The 21,016-nt window shown below is 36.4% G+C and overlaps 2 protein-coding genes across 15 annotated transcripts in view; one reads left to right on the forward strand and one right to left on the reverse strand.

Annotated features, from left to right (window-relative positions):
- Positions 1-21,016, forward strand: part of il12ba (interleukin 12Ba) — a 160,590-nt gene that overhangs the window by 18,504 nt on the left and 121,070 nt on the right. The window contains exon 5 of one of the 14 annotated variants that reach the window (XR_015506768.1): positions 3,582-4,484. The exons of the other annotated variants lie outside the window; for them this stretch is intronic. The gene's annotated coding sequence lies outside the window, so the exon portion shown is untranslated. Of the gene's footprint in view, positions 1-3,581; positions 4,485-21,016 lie in introns of those variants that run through there. 14 annotated transcript variants of the gene reach the window in all.
- Positions 12,174-13,391, reverse strand: adrb2a (adrenoceptor beta 2, surface a). The gene is given in 1 exon segment (NM_001102652.1): positions 12,174-13,391. A coding segment is annotated over 1 exon segment (1,218 nt).

Below are 21,016 nucleotides of genomic sequence, written 5' to 3' on the forward strand. Positions count from 1 at the left end.
GCTAATAAAAATATAACAAACCAGCAATCTTCTTGCTGTGAGGTGGTCAAACTACCCACTGTGCCACCGTGACACCCATTATTTTTATCATTATTATTATTATTATTATTATTATTATTTTTATAATTAAATAAAAATTAACAGGAGGAGGTGTTTAAAACCGCCTAGTGCGGCAGTATAGAGAGGGCGGCGTCCACAACACCCAGTTATATCCGCGCATAGGGTGGCAGAATAGAGGTCCGCGACACCCGCGCGTCCTCAGTTATATCCGCGCATAGGGCGGAAGAATAGAGGTCCGCGACACCCGCGCGTCCTCAGTTATATCCGCGCATAGGGCGGCAGAATAGAGGTCCGCGACACCCGCGCGTCCTCAGTTATATCCGCGCATATGGCGGAAGAATAGAGGTCCGCGACACCCGCGCGTCCTCAGTTATATCCGCGCATAGGGCGGCAGAATAGAGGTCCGCGACACCCGCGCATAAGGCGGCAGAATAGAGGTCCGCGACACCCGCGCGTCCTCAGTTATATCCGCGCATAGGGCGGCACAATAGAGGTCCGCGACACCCGCGCGTCCTCAGTTATATCCGCGCATAGGGCGGCAGAATAGAGGTCCGCGACACCCGCGCGTCCTCAGTTATATCCGCGCATAGGGCGGCAGAATAGAGGTCCGCGACACCCGCGCGTCCTCAGTTATATCCGCGCATAGGGCGGAAGAATAGAGGTCCGCGACACCCGCGCGTCCTCAGTTATATCCGCGCATAGGGCGGCAGAATAGAGGTCCGCGACACCCGCGCGTCCTCAGTTATATCCGCGCATAAGGCGGCAGAATAGAGGTCCGCGACACGTCACTTCATTTTCATAACCGGTCACTTTCGTTTTCACATTGGGGTTGAGGGCGGCGTGATCGTCCTCTGCATGGAGCAGCAGTTCAGCTTGCTCCGGCCCTGCAGATGAACAATGCAATAACATCCGTTATTGGCATAGAGTGCACAAAACTTTTGCGCATGGAAAAAAAACTTGCAATGCTTTTCTCACCACTTTTGGAGCTGGAAGCTACAGTTCAAGCAGTGCGAAAGCCGGGGATGTAGGTACACTGGAAGATGCTTTCACAACAACACCGTGGCGCCGCTTCAAGTGAGATTTCAGATTACTCGTACTGCCCGCGTATTTTATAGATGCGCGGCACATTTTGCAAATTGCATCTGTCCTGTCATGTCGTCCATCCTTAAATCCATAATGTTGCCATACTTTAGATTTAAAACTCAGTGGGGAATAAAATGTTTGTTTTGCTTCTCGCGCTTTCTGAGGGCGCACCACTAGCTTCATCCGCACACCTGATACACTGAGTTGTAGTGTAAGTGTACACATCCGCAAATCCGTTAGGCTTACTTTATGTAGGTCGATTAAATTATGCGCCAAAAACAGGTTGACAACACTTGTTAATAAATAAAAAATACATTCTATATTAAAAAAATAAGCTGTATCTCGGAAAAACCGATGCATCTCGCAAAAACCGATGCATCTCGATTTGCTTCCAAAATTTCATTCATCCTCTGCTGCTCAACCGATGCACTCGCATCGTGCACGCGCATGACCGCGTATCGATACATATCGATTAATCTTCCCATCCCTAGTATACATGTATATATATATGTATGTATGTATATATATATATATATATATATATATATATATATATATATATATATATATATATATATATATATATATATATATGTATATATGTATGTATGTATATATGTATGTATGTATATATGTATGTATATGTGTATGTATATATATATGTAAATGTGTTTATATATATGTATATATATATATATATATATATATATATATATATATATATATATATATATATATATGTGTATATATATATGTATGTATATGTGTATGTGTGTATATATATATTTCCTGAAAATATCTACTGCACTGACCTATAATTATTTGTCAGTAATACAAAAAAACATTTCATTGGGTTAACATAAGATTATTACTTTTCTGGAGAGTTGAACTACTCTGAAAACTTTTTAGGTTGTGCCAACTAAACTTTTTTTGTTTGCAGAACAGAAATGTCTAAAGTTGAGTGAACAAAAAAAATCTCTTTTGGAAATTATTACTAAGAAATATTACATAAACAGAATAAACAAACACAGTTCAGTTGAAAAAAAAACCTAAAACAGACAAATGTTAACAAAGCATTTATCAGGTACAGAATTAGAAACAGGACAGGAGATAAAGCAACAATAACAGTAAACAAGACAAGGATCAAAACATGGCTGGACAAACAGGGAAAAATGAATTACAGTGCTTTACAGGGGAAAACAAAACTCAGCAAAGAGTCTGTGTGAATCAGGTGTCTTTATAGTCCTAGAAATCAGTCCATTATGAGTTTCAAGCTCTGAATCAGAAACTGGTTCCTCCAGTTGACTTTTAGTTTGAGCATTTGATTTGTCATTTAATTATTACAAGATTTTACTGAGTTGTTCATGAAAATTCATTTTACTGAGTTGATCATGAATCAAATACACCTGATTTCTCATCTGAGGATGCATTTTAATTAATTGTTTGATCGTTTGAGCAGTTATCATTCGGGTAGTTGTTTTAAAGGTGCAGTAGGTGATTGTCTTCAGAAACATTTTTTGTTGTGCTGGTTAAGTCTCTTCACATTCCAATAGCAATGATTAAAGTAAATTATCTAAATGTATGTATATGTATATTCTATTCATCCAATTAAATATTGTTGGCTCGACATTTCCCATAATTCCGATAAGTTGCCCATACTGTCTCTCAGCAAATGCAGATTTGAACAATTGCCATTTATGCAGACCCGCCGATGCGCATTCATGCAGGCTGCGGTCACATGGACACGAGTGACAGCTCTAAAAACAAATGCTGAATCAAAACTTTTTAAAAATCTAAATCAATATTGGAGTTACTTTTGCACGCTGGAGGAAGGACGACACCATGGCTGAAGTATCTCTTTCAGGCATGCGCTAAGCATTTCTTTTTGTAGAACAAACTAGGTAAATGTGAGATGAAAATTCACTTGAAAAGTCTTTCTGCAGCTGTGCCCCCAAATGATAAATTACAAAAGAATAATAATTTCAAAATCTGTTCACATTATTGCAGTAGTATTTTGTAGTTGTTGTTAATAATAAAGACATTTTGCTCACAAAACTAATCTTTTAATGAAGAAAATTTTGATTTAGGTCAAGTAAACATGTTGAATGTAGTTAAATGCAGTAATTTTTACTGACCAAAAAAAAAATAATAATAATAATTTCAACATTTTTAAGTTTTAAAGTTTTTTTTAAGTTTTAAATTTTTTACAGTGTAGTGTTCACTTTGTCTGGAAGCTAAAGTGCCATTTTAAAGTAAAGTTTTAGCAGTTTTCAGAAAATATATTTTTTTACTATAAATATAGCATATTTCCATATTTCCAGTGAACCAACCAACTTTAACCTTATTTTATTTAAGACTTTGAAAAATCGATTTCATAGCGTACTGTTGTAGATAAGAGAATCTGTACTCCACATTGAGTTTTCTGTGTATCTTTTCAGCAGGATCGTGCACTTTTCCACTCTCCGCATGATTCCATTATCTAGGAAGCTTCTGAGCAGCCGAGATACTGCAGGGAAGAAGATTTGGCCCATGACGTGAACATGTGGAATCCAGAGAGACATTTTGTTCCAAATAGCATATTGACAGAGAAACCGTATGTGCTCCTGGCAGACGTTTTAAGACTTTTTAAGGGGCGCCAATTGATGCAACGGTTTTATTTGTGGTGGAGAGCCGAACATGATTTAATAACGGAGACGTGCTGTCTATAGCTCAGCCGAGGCTCAAGTGTAATTGAGGTAAATGATCAGATCAGTTTGGAGAGCACTTGTGAATAAAATCCAGCGGCTCTTGTTTGGTAGTTCTAAATCACATTTAATAACCAGGTTGTTTTTTTAAGCTGGTTAAAGTCTTATGTTCTTATAAAACCTTCTCCCAGTTGGATAGACTTTGATTTAGTGTTGAGAGGGTCAAAGAAGTTGTTCTTAAGCCTGGCTGTGTGTTTATTTGAGGCTGCTGATGTTAGGTGAGGTTTTGTTGTGATGTTGCCGTCTGTTTTTTTTCTTCTCACACGTAGGCTGGTTTAATGTCACAGGCGCAGTGTTTATCCAAGAGGAGAACCTCAGCAAATCACGTACACTGAGCCTCGGTAACAGCTAATGTTACAGCTAATGTTTTCACATGTTTTTTGCTCTTGTTGGCTGTAGATCATTATGTAGATCAAATGATGCAGTTTTTTCTGCGGTGTTTAAGTTGTTTTTTGTTCTCTCATCACGCTTTTCTTTTTTTAAATCTCGAAATCAACCAAATATCAGAAATTTACCTTTATTTTACTTACTGGGATAAATTACAGCACTATTATGTTATTTTTGCATAGAGATTAGTGTTTTTATACACTCTAAAAACATCTTGCTGCCTTGCTGCTTTTTTTTTATTGAATCAAATCAACTTTTCAAGTCATCTCAACTTACATCAAACTGTAAAAAAAAAAACCCTGGTGTTTTTTTGTTTTTTTTTTTGTTTAATTAAATGAACTTTTTTAGTCATCTCAACTTCAACTCAACATCAATCAAACTGACCAAAAATATTAAGTTAAATTTTGCATAACTTAAAAATTTTGTCAAAACCTGATTAACTTAAAATAAGTTAAAGCAACATAAACATATTTGTTGTCTTGACTTTTTGTCATTGCATTTTTTTACAGTGTAGGATTGTTTGTATAATATTTTGACTTAACAACATTTGTTGCATTACATGTCAGTGGTGACAGTTAAAACAACATTTTTCTTTTTTTTCTTGCAGAGTTTGTAAAGCAAACACCATTTATTGGGATATGAGCATATTGTACAAAACATAGAAGTTACATGGTACAAATAAATATGACACAATTTTCAAAAGGCCATCCGCTGCGCAAAACATGTGCTGGATAAGTTGGTGGTTCATTCTGCTGTGGCGACCCCTGATTAATAAAGGGACCAAGCAAATAAATGAATGAATGAATTTTCTTTTAAGTTTTGAAAGAGCAATCAGCAATACATACTTATTTAATTTAGTTAACATTCATTCATTCATTCATTCATTCATTCATTCATTCATTCATTTATTCATTCATTTTCTATTTGGCTTAGTCCCTTTATTAATCAGAGGTCGTCACAGCTGAATGATCGCCATTTAATTAACAATCAATATTTATTTACCTGAAATTATGGCATGTGTCTTATGTACACTGCTCTTTGACATCAGATTATTCGGATTATTTAATCGGATTATTTAATATTCCCAGCAGGCACAGGACGTCAACATGTTGTCTGATTGTCATTGTACCCCAACATTGTGGGGACATTGCATTTTGTTTGGAAATTAAAATTGTGTTGACGTCAGAACCCAACGTCAGGCCGACGTCAATGTCTAACCTAAAATCAACCAAATATCAACATCTAATGATGTTATAGCTTGATGTTGTGTGGACATTTACCACTATGACGTCTATCAGACATTGGATGGCCATACTTGATAAATGAATGTCAGTATTTTATGTCAATATGATGTTGGTTTAAGATGTTGGCTCGACGTTGGATTTTGGTCATTTTCCAACACAACTTAAAATCAACGAAATGTCGACATCTAATAATGTTACAGCTTGATGCTGTGTGGACATTACCAATATGACGTCTATCAGATGTTGGATTTTGATTGCCATTCTTGATGAATAAAGTCAAATGTTGGAGCATCGGATTTTGGTCACTTTTCGACACAATCTAAATCTACAAAATATCAAGGTCATTTGACATCATTATTGCATATCAAAATAACGTTAGGTTTACATGCTAGCTAGTCATTGAATTTTGGTCACCTGAAGTCATGACCTAAATCTACCCTTATATTAACATCTTATGACATTGTGTGCCTGCTGTTTTTTGTCTAGTGAAGCAAGGTATTGGCAAGGTATTAGGCTTGCTAAACTTCACCATTTTGTTCATTCATATTCAACATGCACATTCACATTTTCATTTCTTGATGCACCTTTTCACCACCACTAATGGGGTTGATGGTGAAAACCTTCCTGTGTTTTCCTCTCTGCTGGGTCCATTTATGTCTAATTTCCCTTTCGTTCAAATAAATCTATTCCGCTCTCTCCTAAATGTCACAGCAGGCATATGAACCAATCAATCATTTACCAACATAACGTCATGAATCATTGGCCATTTAATGTATCTCTTCCTATATGTATGTAGCCTGTGCAGGTTCTTTGTGACTAAACACCAAGACATTTATATGCCATTTTTTGTAATTTACTGTATTCAGGCTATACAGTTGTTCACAGGACATTTATATATATACACTTATACTCATATAAGTGAATGAGAATGAATTTTAATGGAACCCGATAGCAATAAATCTCACAAAGGAAACATTTTACTATATCACAGACTATTCCAATCACATGCTGCAGAGACTCATTCCCATACTGAAATAGACATGGCTGAGTTGCAACTACGCATGCAAAGGGTGAAGTTATCCTTAAGGGGATGTTTTCCATGCAGCACAGATGGACACAAATCAAACTTTTGGATATTCACTGATTGATTTACTGTTGAAGGATGAGGGAAATGGCTTACAGTAATAGACAAATTACACACCAAACATGATGACTATGAAAATAACGATATAGTAATCGTTCTAAAAATTCGTTGTGAGTTTGAAACAACAGAAGCGATCAGACCACAGCTATAAGATATCAATAGAGAAACTGACATTGGGATCGCTTCCAGAACATTTTTTCCATCTAATAAATAATAATAATTAAAATAAATAATAATAATAATATTAATTAAACAGTTAGCTTATTATATAGCAGTAATAAGCATAAATATAGCAGTAAAAAGGGTTCACAAAATTTAAAGCTACAAACAACATAGTGGAAACTCACTGCTTGATAGTAAGCCCATATTTTTTACAAATTATTTAAAGATAATAGCACCTTTCACACCGAAATACCAGTAAATATCTTTAAAATTACGAGGGGTACGTTTCCCAAACAAGGACATATCTTGCGGCTGAACTATCATAGTATGATTTTCGTTTGGGAAAAGAATGATGTAGTGATGAGTGTTTCCCAAAACTGTAGTTTCTCTGTCACAGATCCATTGTTTGAACCATGTTAGTTATAACCATTAACCATTAATAACATGGTGGAGTAACAACTTCTTTAGAGATAAAAAACATAATTTTTTGTGCAAATTATGTTGTATTACACATACACACTTTTTTAAGTACAATATTAGGCTATTTTTTAGTGAAAACATGCACCTCCATATTAACATGCATCTCCATATTAACTGAAATATACAAATGCTATAATTATATAATTATATTCCAAATTCTGTTCTAAAACATAAAACCACTTACAAAAAGCTAACAGCTAATTTCATATATAAATCATATAAATTGTTAATGGTTGTAATTTACAGTCTATTTATTAAGAAATAAAAAAAAATCTAAATGAATAGGGCATAAGGGGGATAACTAGTAATAGAACACAACCAGGAACTATGCTCCTAACTACAACTCTAGAAGTGTATTTGCAAGCGTAGCTTTGCTATGCTACGCTTGCAACTTGCGACTTGCGACCTTAGTTGGCTAACGATGGTTTTCGGAAAAAAAAATGCTAGGACGTTTTTGTAATTTTTCCCAAAAAGCACCATTCACTCATCAATTCTAAAATACTTGCAAAATTTAAATTGGTAATAAATAATGATGAAAAAATGCATAGAATTAATGCAAGAAAGAAAATAAATAAATAAATAAAATACTTCTGGTACACTGTGCTAGTTGTGGCATCTTTGTGTTGCCTTATTTGAATATGCTTGAAAAAATAATTGTTGTTTTTGTTAGTGATTGCTAACAAAATTCATTGTTTTATTTAGGGTTCCACAATCATTTGAGCATCAATATCACATATATCGCTATATAATTTCAGCATTAATATCACAATGTGTGTCTGCTATAGTCGCAGGATATGTAATGTTGAGTTGGGTTTAGTTGACCAGAAGCCATCCTTTTTTTTTTTTTTTTGCCTGTATTTTCAAGGCCTGTGACTGTATAAATAGTTCAATAGAGTTTAAAGCATTCAGGAACAAGAAATTGGACCATTGTACCTATGGTAATAAAGGTATAAATAAACAATATTATATCGAATTACGATAAAATTTTTGTCAATGACAATGAAAAGCTCTGGACATTTTTACTCTATATATGATCTAAGAGCCAATCAGCAGCAATATGCAACAGTGGGAATCTAAAAGTATGTTGATATTAGAGATATGCAGATTTTTCGGCTGTAGTCTTTGTTGGGGTACTCTTTGTTGTGATTTATTCTTTTGTTTAGCTTTGTTGTTTTGTTTCAGACACATACTAGAAATTCATTATAGTGCTTAGAGCCTTTCCTCCAAACAATGAAAAAAACATCCATCACAACCAAGCATACATTAAATACATCATTTATTACGTAATACAAATGGCATGACACTTGTATTTCATAAATACCACCAATATAGACAAACAAAGTTGAACGTACTTCACTGCAGTCCAACAAAACAGTGATAAATCTTGTGCGAAAGTAGCTCAGAGGAATCTAAGTAAACATCAAACTGGAACAACATTATGTACAGTACACATGCCATGAATTAAGCGTTGCGGAGTGGGAAGTTTTGTTTGAACTTTTGCCTACTGGCTTTTTTTGAGTTTGAATTCTGCTCTTATATCATAAAGGCAACATTCGGGGCATTTTTAATCTTCATGCATCAGTAAGAAGTTGTCCACACTGTGTCTGTACTTACAAATGTGACACTTAATCACCTCCCAGACAAGATATGCTTCTCAAAATGTTATTTAGCTCTGGAGCTGAACATTTTAAGGACAAAAGTGCCTATGAAATAAAGGACCATCCTACACAGGGTATCTGCAGGGTCAAGCTAAATTTTAGGCCTCAAAAAGTCCTAAATCTACTGAAATATTTTGTTGCAGGTCTTTTTTAACAGGTCTTTAAATAATTTAAAGACTTTTTAACTTAATTAATTTAATTTTCCTTTGTTCATGAATGAATAGATGCCCAATCTTTCCATTAACACTCATAGAGTCACCAACAATCCATCTGAAAAAAACTTTTTTTTTTTTTTTTTTTAAATAGCATAATTTAATTACTTTCCTTACGGTGACATTTGTTTAAACATTCTCTATTTATTTATTGCCGAGGATACTGACCTGACCTATATTTTTTATTGTTAAATTATTATTGTATTATTGAATGTATTAAATTCTAATAATTTTTTGACAGGGCAAGTGAAAATCTTTTTCAACTGGGATATTCGAAAACATTCTTAGCATTTAGCCCTGTATAAGTCTGATATTTTATTCATAATGGTCTTAAAAAAGTCTTAAAAAGTCTTTAATGTAACTTGATGAAACCTACAGAAACCCTGCTACAAAAAAAAAAAAGTCTTCTTCCCTTTTCAGTTGTACAGACACAGAAGATGGACTATAATGTGCACCAAGAAATTTTTCTGTATATTTCTCTGGATAGTGAAAGTTTATACTTCAATCCAACATTATAATATGCAAAGAAAACATTTTTGTGTCAGAGAAATTGAAGTACCCTATTTGTGTGTAGATACACTGGTAAGTGTTTGCAAACAATTTATTTAGGCTGAATTTAAACAAATAAATTAAATTTAGTAATGTTAAACTTATTTTTTTTGTTTAAATTCAGCCCAAATAAATAGTTTGCAAACAGTTTCCCGAAAACTTTGTGTAAATCCAATCCTTTTTTGCAGTGTATGTGTAATTCTTTAAAAAAAGTGCATATTAATTGGGGGTTACCACAATAAAACTGGTGGTGTTTAAAGCTTTTCAAAAATGTGATTTGTATTTGTAAAACTTTCAATGACAAAATTACTTGGTGCTTTTTAGATGCTGAAGGTGACATCAAGCTAATCCCCATAGCGTGACATTATGCTTAATCACTAAGATGAAGGTGCAATTCATGACAATTTGCATGCCAATCCACTGTGAACCATGTCTAATTGAAAGACACTAACGAATGTAAACACTTTACTCAACAGGTTAAACGTGTCCACAAAGGAGGCAGCATTAATATAAAGTTCTAATACAACAGTAAATCACATCTCCACAGTTAGAGCAAAGATTGCACAAATATTTCATTTAGCACATGATGTTGCAGGTCGGAGTTTGACACGGCAGGTCTACATGCAGAGAAAAACCTTCCCAGAAGGGTGCACTGTTAACATATCTGTCCGAGCTGTCACATTCACTTTCACATCCTGAAAAAGGACACGGCATGCTTTTGCAGGTGGAGCGCTGTTTACAGAGAAACAGCTGGATTGAGATCTCCGTGCTCCTTTAAATATTTACAGATACATTTGCGATGTTTGAATTGTGTTTCCAAAGTAAAATCTCGGACAGATTTACAAAGCACCCTTTTAGGAAGTTTCAATCTTAACTTACACTGGTGTAATGCTTACAGAAATATAGATATTTTTATCACTACTGTTCATCTATTAAAGTAAACATGTGGAAATGTCTGAAATCTTCAAATCACTTTTGCTTTGCTCACAAAATTGCCTAAAGACCACAAAAAAGCCACAACTTATACGAAGAGCAAAGTTCACAGTTTTCGACAGCAGAAGCAGGCTGCACTGTAACAGGGACACTAGCCCTAAATGAACAGCTCACAAACACTGACAAGTTTTGAAACAGTTTACCACGTATGGGGTGTATGATATGCATGAAACATTACATTAAATGCCTAGCTTAGAAACTCAAGTGAGTGAGGAACAGAGAAATGATTGTACGCTTTGCACAGCATGCAGTAGCTGAGCCTGACAGGAAGCTAGATGCCTCCTAATTTATTTATCTTTCTAGATATTGGTATTTTTAATAGGGAGGCACATTATGTCTTTGATAAACGGTGAATTTCAGGGATTAATGCAGAAACTTGTTGGACTTTGCTCAGTTGTACTGGAAAAAGCTAAGAACGTTCTCAGGGTGAGTAAGGATTTGGCGGCAATCTGAGCTGAAATGACATAACGGTGATCAAAATGGCCCACCGGAGAAGTTCTGTTATCATGGTAGCACATGATTTAAACTAGTGATGTAAATTTTAGTTTATGCTTTAAAAATGTGGTATTGAGAATTAGTTAAGCGGTTGCTGTTTGGCGACTGTCTAAGAATGTTCAAGTTACTCAATCACACATCTAAAAGACTGAACTACTATCTATAATTGAGCAGTTTCCTTAAACAAGCTGGTTTGACCAGGCTTCTTTACTTTTTATTATTATGTAAGAGGTGTTGTTTCTGTGCGGGGTTGGAAGTTAGGTAATTTTTAACCTAGGTATTTTTAGATTTACTTTAGACTAGTTGAAGCAGTGCTGTGCCTGGTGTTAAAATATAAAAATGTTTCATTTTTTCCTGAATAAGTAAAAATGGCCTGTTTTGCAGAAGTGAAACCTGATAATGCTGATGTGAAGCGTTGCTTCTGTTTTGTGCATCTGCGACCTGAATGATAGAGTTTAAAATGCAATTTTACCCAATTTTTAAGATGAATCATTTTGGCAAATGCAAAATCTGCTGTAATTTGATAACCTAATGAAAGCTAATCATTCTTTAAAGCTTCAGTTTTGTTCCTCAATTTATTCAAGGTGACAAAAACAAGAATCAGAAGGGAAGTCCTTTTAGTGAACAACCACTTCAATGTGTTTATCACAGAAGTGCACTTGCCACGAACATTTCTGCTCATTTAAAACTGAATTGATAATCATTTTTAAGGTTTAGTTTTGTTTTCATGTACTACTTGAGTGTGCTAGCCTTTTTGAACGCGTTCATAAAGAAATAAACTAAGCAAGAGATTTTAGGAGAGAAAACGATGAGGTAGATGAGTAAAACAAACGTTTAAAAAATGTCCCTTTTTCCATCACACACCCACTATTGGCCACTTACCAGATAAGGCGTAACCTGTCCTTATGTGACACATTGAGAAATCAGGACCAGTGGAACGAGTCAGGACTCACCAAGGTGATTTACAACACTCTCATTTGGGCTTTGCTGCAGTTCCCATTAGAGTCTGTTTTATCTGCTGACAGGCATTCCTCTTTCGCCAAGTTCCCCTCAGCATGGTCACTGTCCCCCGAGCTGCCTTTGCTCTGCTCCCGGTTTTCACTCTGCCAGCTGTGTGCATTATATATATATCCATTGTTTGGCCTGACGTTAGGATAGCGTGACCTGTTGAGACATAGGATCTCCTTAAACGCGTACCTGAAATCTGGACTCCTACAGTAGATCAGTGGGTTGAAGGCAGAGTTTGCGTACCCTATCCAGTTTAAGATTCTGAAAGTCCAGATGTCCACCGAGCCCTTGGGAATAACATTGAGTACAAAAAATGGTAGCCAGCACAGTGTGAATACACCCATGATGATGCCCAGAGTCTTCAAAGCTTTATGTTCCTTCAGGTAAAACTTGGCCTTCTTGGTGCTCCTCATCTCGCTGTGGTTGTTCGCCACATCTTGATTTCTGCTGTTGGATTTCTGAGCATGAAACCGGCCTTCAGTTTTGTTGATCTTCTTCAGCTGCTTCCTTGCCTCCTGGAACACACGGCTGTAAACAAAAACCATGATGACCAGGGGGATGTAAAAGGAGATTATGGATGACACAATGGCATAGGAATAAGTTATGTCAAATTCACAACAGTATGTATTGTTATAGCAACAGAGTGTCTCGTTATCAGTGGAAATCCACCACTCCATATGGATAGGTAGGTAGGAAACGAGCCCGGCGATGACCCATACCATCAGCACAATGAAGCGAGCTCTGTTCTTGGTCAGTAAGGACTGGTAGCGGAATGGGGATGTGATAGCGATGTAACGATCCATAGCGATGACACAGAGTGTCTCGATACTGGCCGTGACGCACAGAACATCAGTGGCGGTCCAAAAATCACACAAGAAGTGGCCAAAGTGCCAAGTGTTCAGGATGATGTAAAGGGCACCGAAGGGAATCACTACCAATCCCATGACCAGATCAGCGCACGCAAGTGATGTAATGAAGCAGTTAGTGACGTTCTGAAGACGCTGGAAGCGGCTAATGGCTGTAATCACCATCACATTGCCAAAGACGATGATCAAGACAAGAATGGACATGAGTGTGCCCAGCACTGTCATCTGTAGTTCGCTTTTGGTGGAGGCATTAGTATTGTTTGGACAGATAAGATCTTCGGGTATTGAGGACCTTATGTTTCCCATGACCTGACAGAGATCAAGAAAGAAAAGCAGAAGAAAACACGTTAACACAGTTAACATAGGTTTGTGCAAACAGTAAGTTGTAAAAACAGTGTAAATCCATGCAAAGACAAACCTCCAGAAAAGACGTCCACCTCAGCTGCTCCTTCCATGCAAAGTTAAAATACTCCTTTGTGTGTTAAGAATGAGTATATCCTCTTTTCATGGTGGCTTTTTCTAGCATGCACTCTCTCTCTCTCTCTCTCTCTCTCTCTCTCTCATTCACTTTTGCTCTCTCTCTTCCTCCTTCACAGCTCTTTTCTCTTTTCTCAACCTCTCTCATACGCAGCCAGTCTGCTGAGCGGTGTTACGTTAAATGTGGCTCTCAGGCTATTTGTCAAGCCCTTATAGCATTCTGTGATGACATCACAGCTGACTTTCAGCCAATGAGCATAGAGTGAGGTGAAGGCTGGACTGCTGCTATAGAGAATTAAGGAACAACAGTGAGACACTTTGAGCACTATTTCAAACAGTTCATGCAGACCAGGCTTAACATTGTTTTATGATCGTAAAGGAGCTATTTCATAAAACCTTTGACATTAACATGAGAAAATATAAATATTATACTGGAGATTAAAAGTAGGCACACAAAGTTCAATATTAATGTATAATCTACCAGCACATGCAAATTTCAATTTTATATTTCAATATGAAATTATTTCTTTTTTGACATTTGCATTGCATTATGCATTTAACACTTTTATCCTAAAAGACAATAGAGAGACATAAGCAATTCTTTTTAGCGCCTATAGTTTGCATGATATGCAGTACCAAGTTTTTAGAAAACTAGACAAGGAAATGAGCTAGAAGCTAAATGCAAACTAGAGAAGGAAATTTGTTTATCTATCTATTTGTGTGTGGGTGGATTAGGTGTTCCCTTTGGTCATGCATGGAGACTGAACGTCCACACAAGGATAGTAAAACAGTAGCAGAAATAGCTTAAAATTTGTGTTTGTTTCGGAGGTTTGCTTTGATTTTAAGACTGGAGCAGTGTTACAATATGTCCATGATCCAGAGATGAAAATCTGTATACGTCTTTACTTTGTTCATTTTGTGAAACAATGCCCTTATCAATGTTTTGAGCTGCTGGCTTTGCTTCCTGTGGGCCAGACTTGCTGAGCAGGTCTGGACAATGTTTACATGCTAGGGAGACACTTAGGGCATACACACACTATGCTATCCGAATCGTGTCCAGGCCCTTTCCCAAATTGTTGGAGTAGTGTGATTGCTCTGAATTGGGCTCAGGCACGGTTATTTTGGCCGGCCTTGGCCCGGTTGGAAGAGGTGTGCCAGAGAGCGGTTCACTTGGGCTTCACAGTCTACTTGTAATGTGGGTGCAAAGGGTGCCTGAGCCAGAAAGTGAAGATGAGACATGATATTTAAGGGATTGTTTCATAAAGATTTATTAATCATTCTTACTGTTTAATGAACGCAAACTGTTATAGATTTGAAAGACACAAACCCCTCACTGCACGACAGCTGCACCTTCAGCAACCTCCTAATACCTGCAGCATGAGGACTTTAACTGTTTATGAGTGTCAAAAGTGGCTGATCTGTTCGGCGAAATATTTGACTGCGTGTTACTGCATTTCAAACGACTAAAAAAACATAACTGTGCTGAGCAAGAGTGCTTTTTCTGAACAGTGCATCCTCGATGATGTAAGTGTGCTCAGGACCGAATGTGATGTGAGTGTAGGCCGTCAGGGGAGACAGGAGGGGGACACGCGTCAGTGAATACGCCCTCAGTGCCAAACACTAATGTCTTGGATCCAGAATCATCTTTATTTTTCTTGGAACATCTGTGATTTTCCTGACAACCAGTTAAATCCAGCTGCCTCCAGCACCAGAATGACAAATGCCTTTTGTGTTTTTAGCTTGAGTTTAATGCAGTTGAATAAAATGAAGTTTGTTCTCATCTTATATATGGAATAATGTGACCTGAAATGAAGTGTTTGCATTAGGAAAGTGTTTAACGATTTGTGTAGTTGTAGTAAATGTGCTATACATTCACATAAACAGGGAAAACACCAATATATAACTTTATATTCAAATAGTATTTTTGCTGTATAATATTCATATACAGTTTAAATTGTCGGCTCAAAACTTTTTAAATTCTGACATTCGACAACACACAGTAAATTACCGATCTTTCCACAGTTCTTTGGATCAAGAAACACATAAGGCATATAAAAATAGTAGTGTTGTATATTGTGAATCTTAAATCTCTTTTTTAAAAACAGAAACTCAGATTCTTCAGAATACAACCAAAACTGAACAGAAATATCACCAGCAAGCATTTACTGCATTTAAAAGATGTCTAATAAATGTCTAATAGACGTCTAAACAAAAATGTCTTGGATAAAACAAGGCTAAATTTGGCCTGTCAGTGAAAATCTAACGTCTAAGAATAGGCTAAAACTATAGTCATCAAATAAACAGAAATAAATGACTACCCAAAAAAGCTGTCAAATCTGTCACTAGTCACACGATTAGTCTAGTTTTGAGCTATTTTTAGATGACCATTAGATTGTCACTGACAACTCAAGTTTAGCCTTGTTTTAGCCAAGCTGTCTATGTTTAGATGTCTATTAGACATCTATGAAACACAAAATTGTTTGCTGGGTCAGTTCTCCTGCAGGATTTGATCATTTTGAATGAATGAAAGCTACCAGATGGACATACTGTTGGAGAAATGAGTCGTGATGTGTGGTTTTCGTCACCATTGTCTCCATTATGTGTGGTTTTGTTCTGCTCTCTGATGTCCGTGCACTGTTTCGAATGTGGATATGGGCTGGAGATTGGATAAGATGTGGCTGTTGTTTCTGCTGGAATATTAGAGAAAGAAACTATGACAGGATTTGGAGTGGGTATGATGGCTCCTTTTCAACGCTATTTCTCGTGAGAGGCATGACACTGGAGTGCGAATGTGACAAAAGAATGGGATTTCAACAGCGGTGTCCAATCCTGCTCCTGGAAGGCAGAGTTTAGTTCTAGCTGTTATTAAATACACCTGAACCAGCTAAAAAGGTCTTTAGGATCACTGGAAAATAGCACGACCCTACAGGAGCAGGGTTGGCCGCCTCTGGTTTAGAGATTTCATGGGAACTGTAGATTTAATTGGTTTTACCACCTGTGGGTTCAGACTGAATGAAGAGGCTGCCAGGAAATATGGGTGTGGTACTTGTTTGTACAGTTGTCAAAAGAATCTATGCAATCTTTATGATTTGTTGTTGAGTCAGAAATATTCCTTTTATTATCTGCATGTTTTATTGGTGTTATTTTCAGTACACTATCTATCTATCTATCTATCTATCTATCTATCTATCTATCTATCTATCTATCTATCTATCTATCTATCTATCTATCTATCTATCTATCTATCTATCTATCTATCTATCTATCTATCTATCTATCTATCTATCTATCTATCTATCTATCTATCTATATCATCTATCTATCTAACAATCTACACTAAAAAATATTGGGTTTCACATAAATTCGATTAAGTTATCTATCTATCGATCCATCTACACTTTAAAAATGCTGGGTTAAACATAAATAGTTTGTTGTCTCAACTCAAATCGATTAAGTTATATGTTTTTAGTTCATTTTAGTAGCAATTTTTAAATAATTTCTTTTCTATATTGATTTATTTTGTATTTTAATTTCAGTTTTAGAAATCCTTACAACTTAAATGTATTTGTCGTGGTTATTGTAGTTATAAATGCAACATTTCTAATTTTCACTTACTTAAATTTGGTTACTTAACATTTATATTTTATTATTATGGTTGTTTTAGTTGAGAAAACAATGAGAATATTTGTGTGTCATTTGAGACTTCTGTTTTTGCAGTGTTTGGTATTTATGGTTCCTAAAAAAGACTCTTCATTTTCAATGCAAAAAAAATCTAGCAATCTGATATTTCAACCTGTCGCTTGTTCAACATTTAAAGGTTGAAAACATTTTAAAACATTTTAAAGTGCTACCATAATTCTTCAGTATCAGCCTGGACAGATAATCCAAAATGTTTGTGGACAGGGGTGATCTAAGCGGAGAGCAACCGTAGAGAAGCTGTTGTCAGTTCAGCAAAGCTTTTAAGCACAAATTGCTCCAGGTCACATAAAAAACATGTACTAAAAAGTTGCTTAGGTACAAAGAAGTGTTTATAAGATTAGATATCTAAAAATAAAATAAAACAGGAACAGCCAGTAATGAAATGTCCATATCTTTCAGGTGCGACAGACCAGAAATGGTAACCAAACTGTTTTGCTTATCAAATTTATGCAAATAAAGATGGACATACAGTAGCTTTCAAAGGTTTGGAGCTTTTTAAAAATGAGTTTCTTATACTCATCAAGGCTACATATACATAAAATACTGAATATTTAATATCATCATTGTGAATTATGATGACAATATTAAATAAATGCTTTCTGTTTTTAATTAAACATATTCCTGTGATGGCAAAACTGATTTTTCAGAAGTCAAAACAAGAAGTCAAAAAGACATTTGATAGGAGATATAGCAGAAACAGAGCACACGGAAAAACAATATCAAAATCCAGCGACCAAGACTAAACAATGAGGCTTAAATACACAGACTAACAAGCAGACAAGATAATTAATAACTAGAGCAACAAACAGGGGTGACACAAGGATAACCTGGGATACAGAAAAAAGCACAACAAGTAAATGGTGCAAGACAACCAGGTCCGTGACAAATGAGCTAAAAGGAAAATAACCACTTTTGCTTAAAACAGAAATTATTTTTCTAAATGTATTTTCCATGTATTTTTGCTTTTGATGAATTCAGTGCTTCATTGTTGAACAAAGCAGTCATTTATATAAAAACAATTACCTGTAAAAAGGCTAATTTTGGTCATGAAATATACTGTGGGTCCATGATTCATAATACATAATTTCTCCGAAAGTCTCTGTGTTGTGGTTTTTGGGAATTGACCTCATCGTTGTTACAGTTGGCTTCACTTCCTGCAGAAACCGCCTTATACAGTATGTTCTAAAGCATAATCTTAATCTCAGCGCTTTAAACTGATATGTATGTGGATGGATTCATTGAAGTCAACTGTTTATTCTACTTCTATCACTGGGATCTTCGTGACGTTAAAAAAAAACACACCCACATGATCAGGAAATCCAGATGCTGGCTGGCAGAGTTATAAAGGGCAATGGAGAAAAATGGATAGTGGTCCTTCAGAATGCTCTCTGTGGAGACATGGCCGCCAGTGGATACTGCAGTGGGAGCTGTGTTTTCATGTTGTTTCTAATTGGTCTGGTATGTATTGGCTCAACATCATAAGGGCTGTGTCCTGCTGTAGGCGTGCATATTCTCTGAGTATGGGAGCTGAATTCCTCAAGGAGAGGAGAGGCATGTGGATTTGTCCTAGAGGAGAGGAGTTGTTTGTATGACCCGTGATTAGTCTGACAGTTGCAGGTGGAGAGAGACTATGTATGAAATTTGTCAGTTTGCTCAAAGTAAATTTTTTCAGCAGTTCTAAATTAATTGTATAATTAACGCCCTTGGCCCACCATTTTGAAACACTGCCATTTAATGAGTTTAAATGAAGGATTGTTGTACACCACTTGAGTGCCCAAACTGCCGTTTCCATTGAACAGAATGCAATAAAAAACTTAAATAACTGCTGTTGCACTGTAGATTGTATTTTATATTAGTCTTGCCAGGTCCCGCAAGTGAACCAAGCAACCTGATCATTTCATCCATCCATCGATCTATCATTCCGTCCATCCATCCATCCATCCATCCATCCATCATTCCATCCTTCCACCCACCCATCCACACGCCAAAATTTATCTCGCCAAGGCTACATTACAGCTTTTCATTCAAAACATTCAGTCGTGTTTTTGTTTTTTTATAGCTGGTAATGATCGAATAAAAACGCTGGTAATGATCGAATAAAAACGTATTAGAAGGTAAGTGAATTATAACAGCGTAAACTTTTCTGTAAGCGTAGTAGTGCTGTGGGTCATTTGTTTAACCCTTTAAGGTTACGTGCTGACTGACAGGTGTGTGATGCGTGAGGCCAGCAAACATGACGTATAGCCATTTCATTTTACTTCAGGACGCATTAATACCGATCTGTATGTCTATTGGAGACATTCATAAATATTCCTAGCAAATCTAATACATGTTAGAGACATACTTGTTACGTAAAAAAAACTCAATCAGCTTCAGCAGTGTTTATTTAAAAGCGCCCGAGAAGATCTGCGCTTGAGCAGCGTATATTTGAGGGGGCGTGCAAAAAGTTTTATGCACAAGCAGAGGAAATCGGCTCGCAAGCAAAGAGATTTGCATGCTATTAGATAAATGCAGTCTCGACTTAATACTGCAACATTTGTCATTGAAATAACACCACAGGTAGTTTGGTAGATCTGTGTAAAAAAGGCCTGCCGCCACAGCTGGAAAAATTCCTAGAGGAAACACTGCTCCATCTATATATCATTTCATCTATCAATCTATCGTTCCATCCGTCCGTCCGTCCATCCATCCATCCATGCACCTACAACTTGCTATTTATGATTTGAACCCACTTGCCTTCATTACTACCTTAACCTGTTAATGTTCCAGTGTACTTCCTACAGTGAGTGCTGGAATGCTAATTATGTTAATTCTTCATGTTATTGACTCATCATGTGCTGGAAAATACCTCAGATTTTGCTACTATACAAATTGGCATGACAGAGTCGCACAGTTGCTCCCGATATATCAGCTGCATTCCCATTATGTAAATCTCCATTTTTGCTAAATCCCAAATGTAGTATATTTAGATCTGGTCAGTCTGGAGACCAATTGACATATTTACATACTTTAACCCATTGTTGTGTTCAAGAAACCAGTTAGACATCTGAGTTTTGTGACATGGCACTTTATCCTGGAAGTAGCAATTATTGGATGCACAGTGGTGAAAAATAGGTAAATGTGGAGTTCAGAGATGCTTTGTTGGTACTGTGGGGCAAGAAAAATCACCTCTACATCAAAACAAGAACTGTTGATGGAACTCAGGATAGCTCTATGTTTACACATTAGTTCATTCATTCATTCATTCATTCATTCATTCATTCATTCATTCATTCATTCTTTTATGCACTCTTTCCTTCTGCTTAGTCCCTTATTTATCAGGGGTTGCCACAACAGGTAGAACCACCTGTTTGGGACAAATTCTGATCCTACTTTCAAATGGTATAGCTGAAATTGAGACATTTTCCAATCTGCCATTGTCTAATATGATGAGCCTGTGTAAATTATAGCCACAGTTAGCTGTTCTTAGATTTCATTGAGTACAGAATGTTCATTCTTTTCTGACCTTTGGCTTCAACAAGGTGGTTATGCTCACAGAATTGCCTTTCACTGAATTTTTCACTTCTTCAGACCACTGTCCAGCAGTTCAATAGTTTCTGAGATACTGAAAGAACTCAAAGACCAGCCATCAGGCTATTCTGATGCTCAGTTAAAACTTCAGCAGATGATCTTGACCAAATCTGCATGCCTAAATAATTAATTTTCTGCCATAAGATTGTCTGATTAGATATTTTCATTAACAAGTAATTGAAACA

The sequence above is a fragment of the Danio rerio genome, chromosome 14, assembly GCF_052040795.2.
Source record: "Danio rerio strain M-AB ecotype USA chromosome 14, GRCz13ab, whole genome shotgun sequence".
Lineage (NCBI taxonomy): Eukaryota > Metazoa > Chordata > Actinopteri > Cypriniformes > Danionidae > Danio > Danio rerio.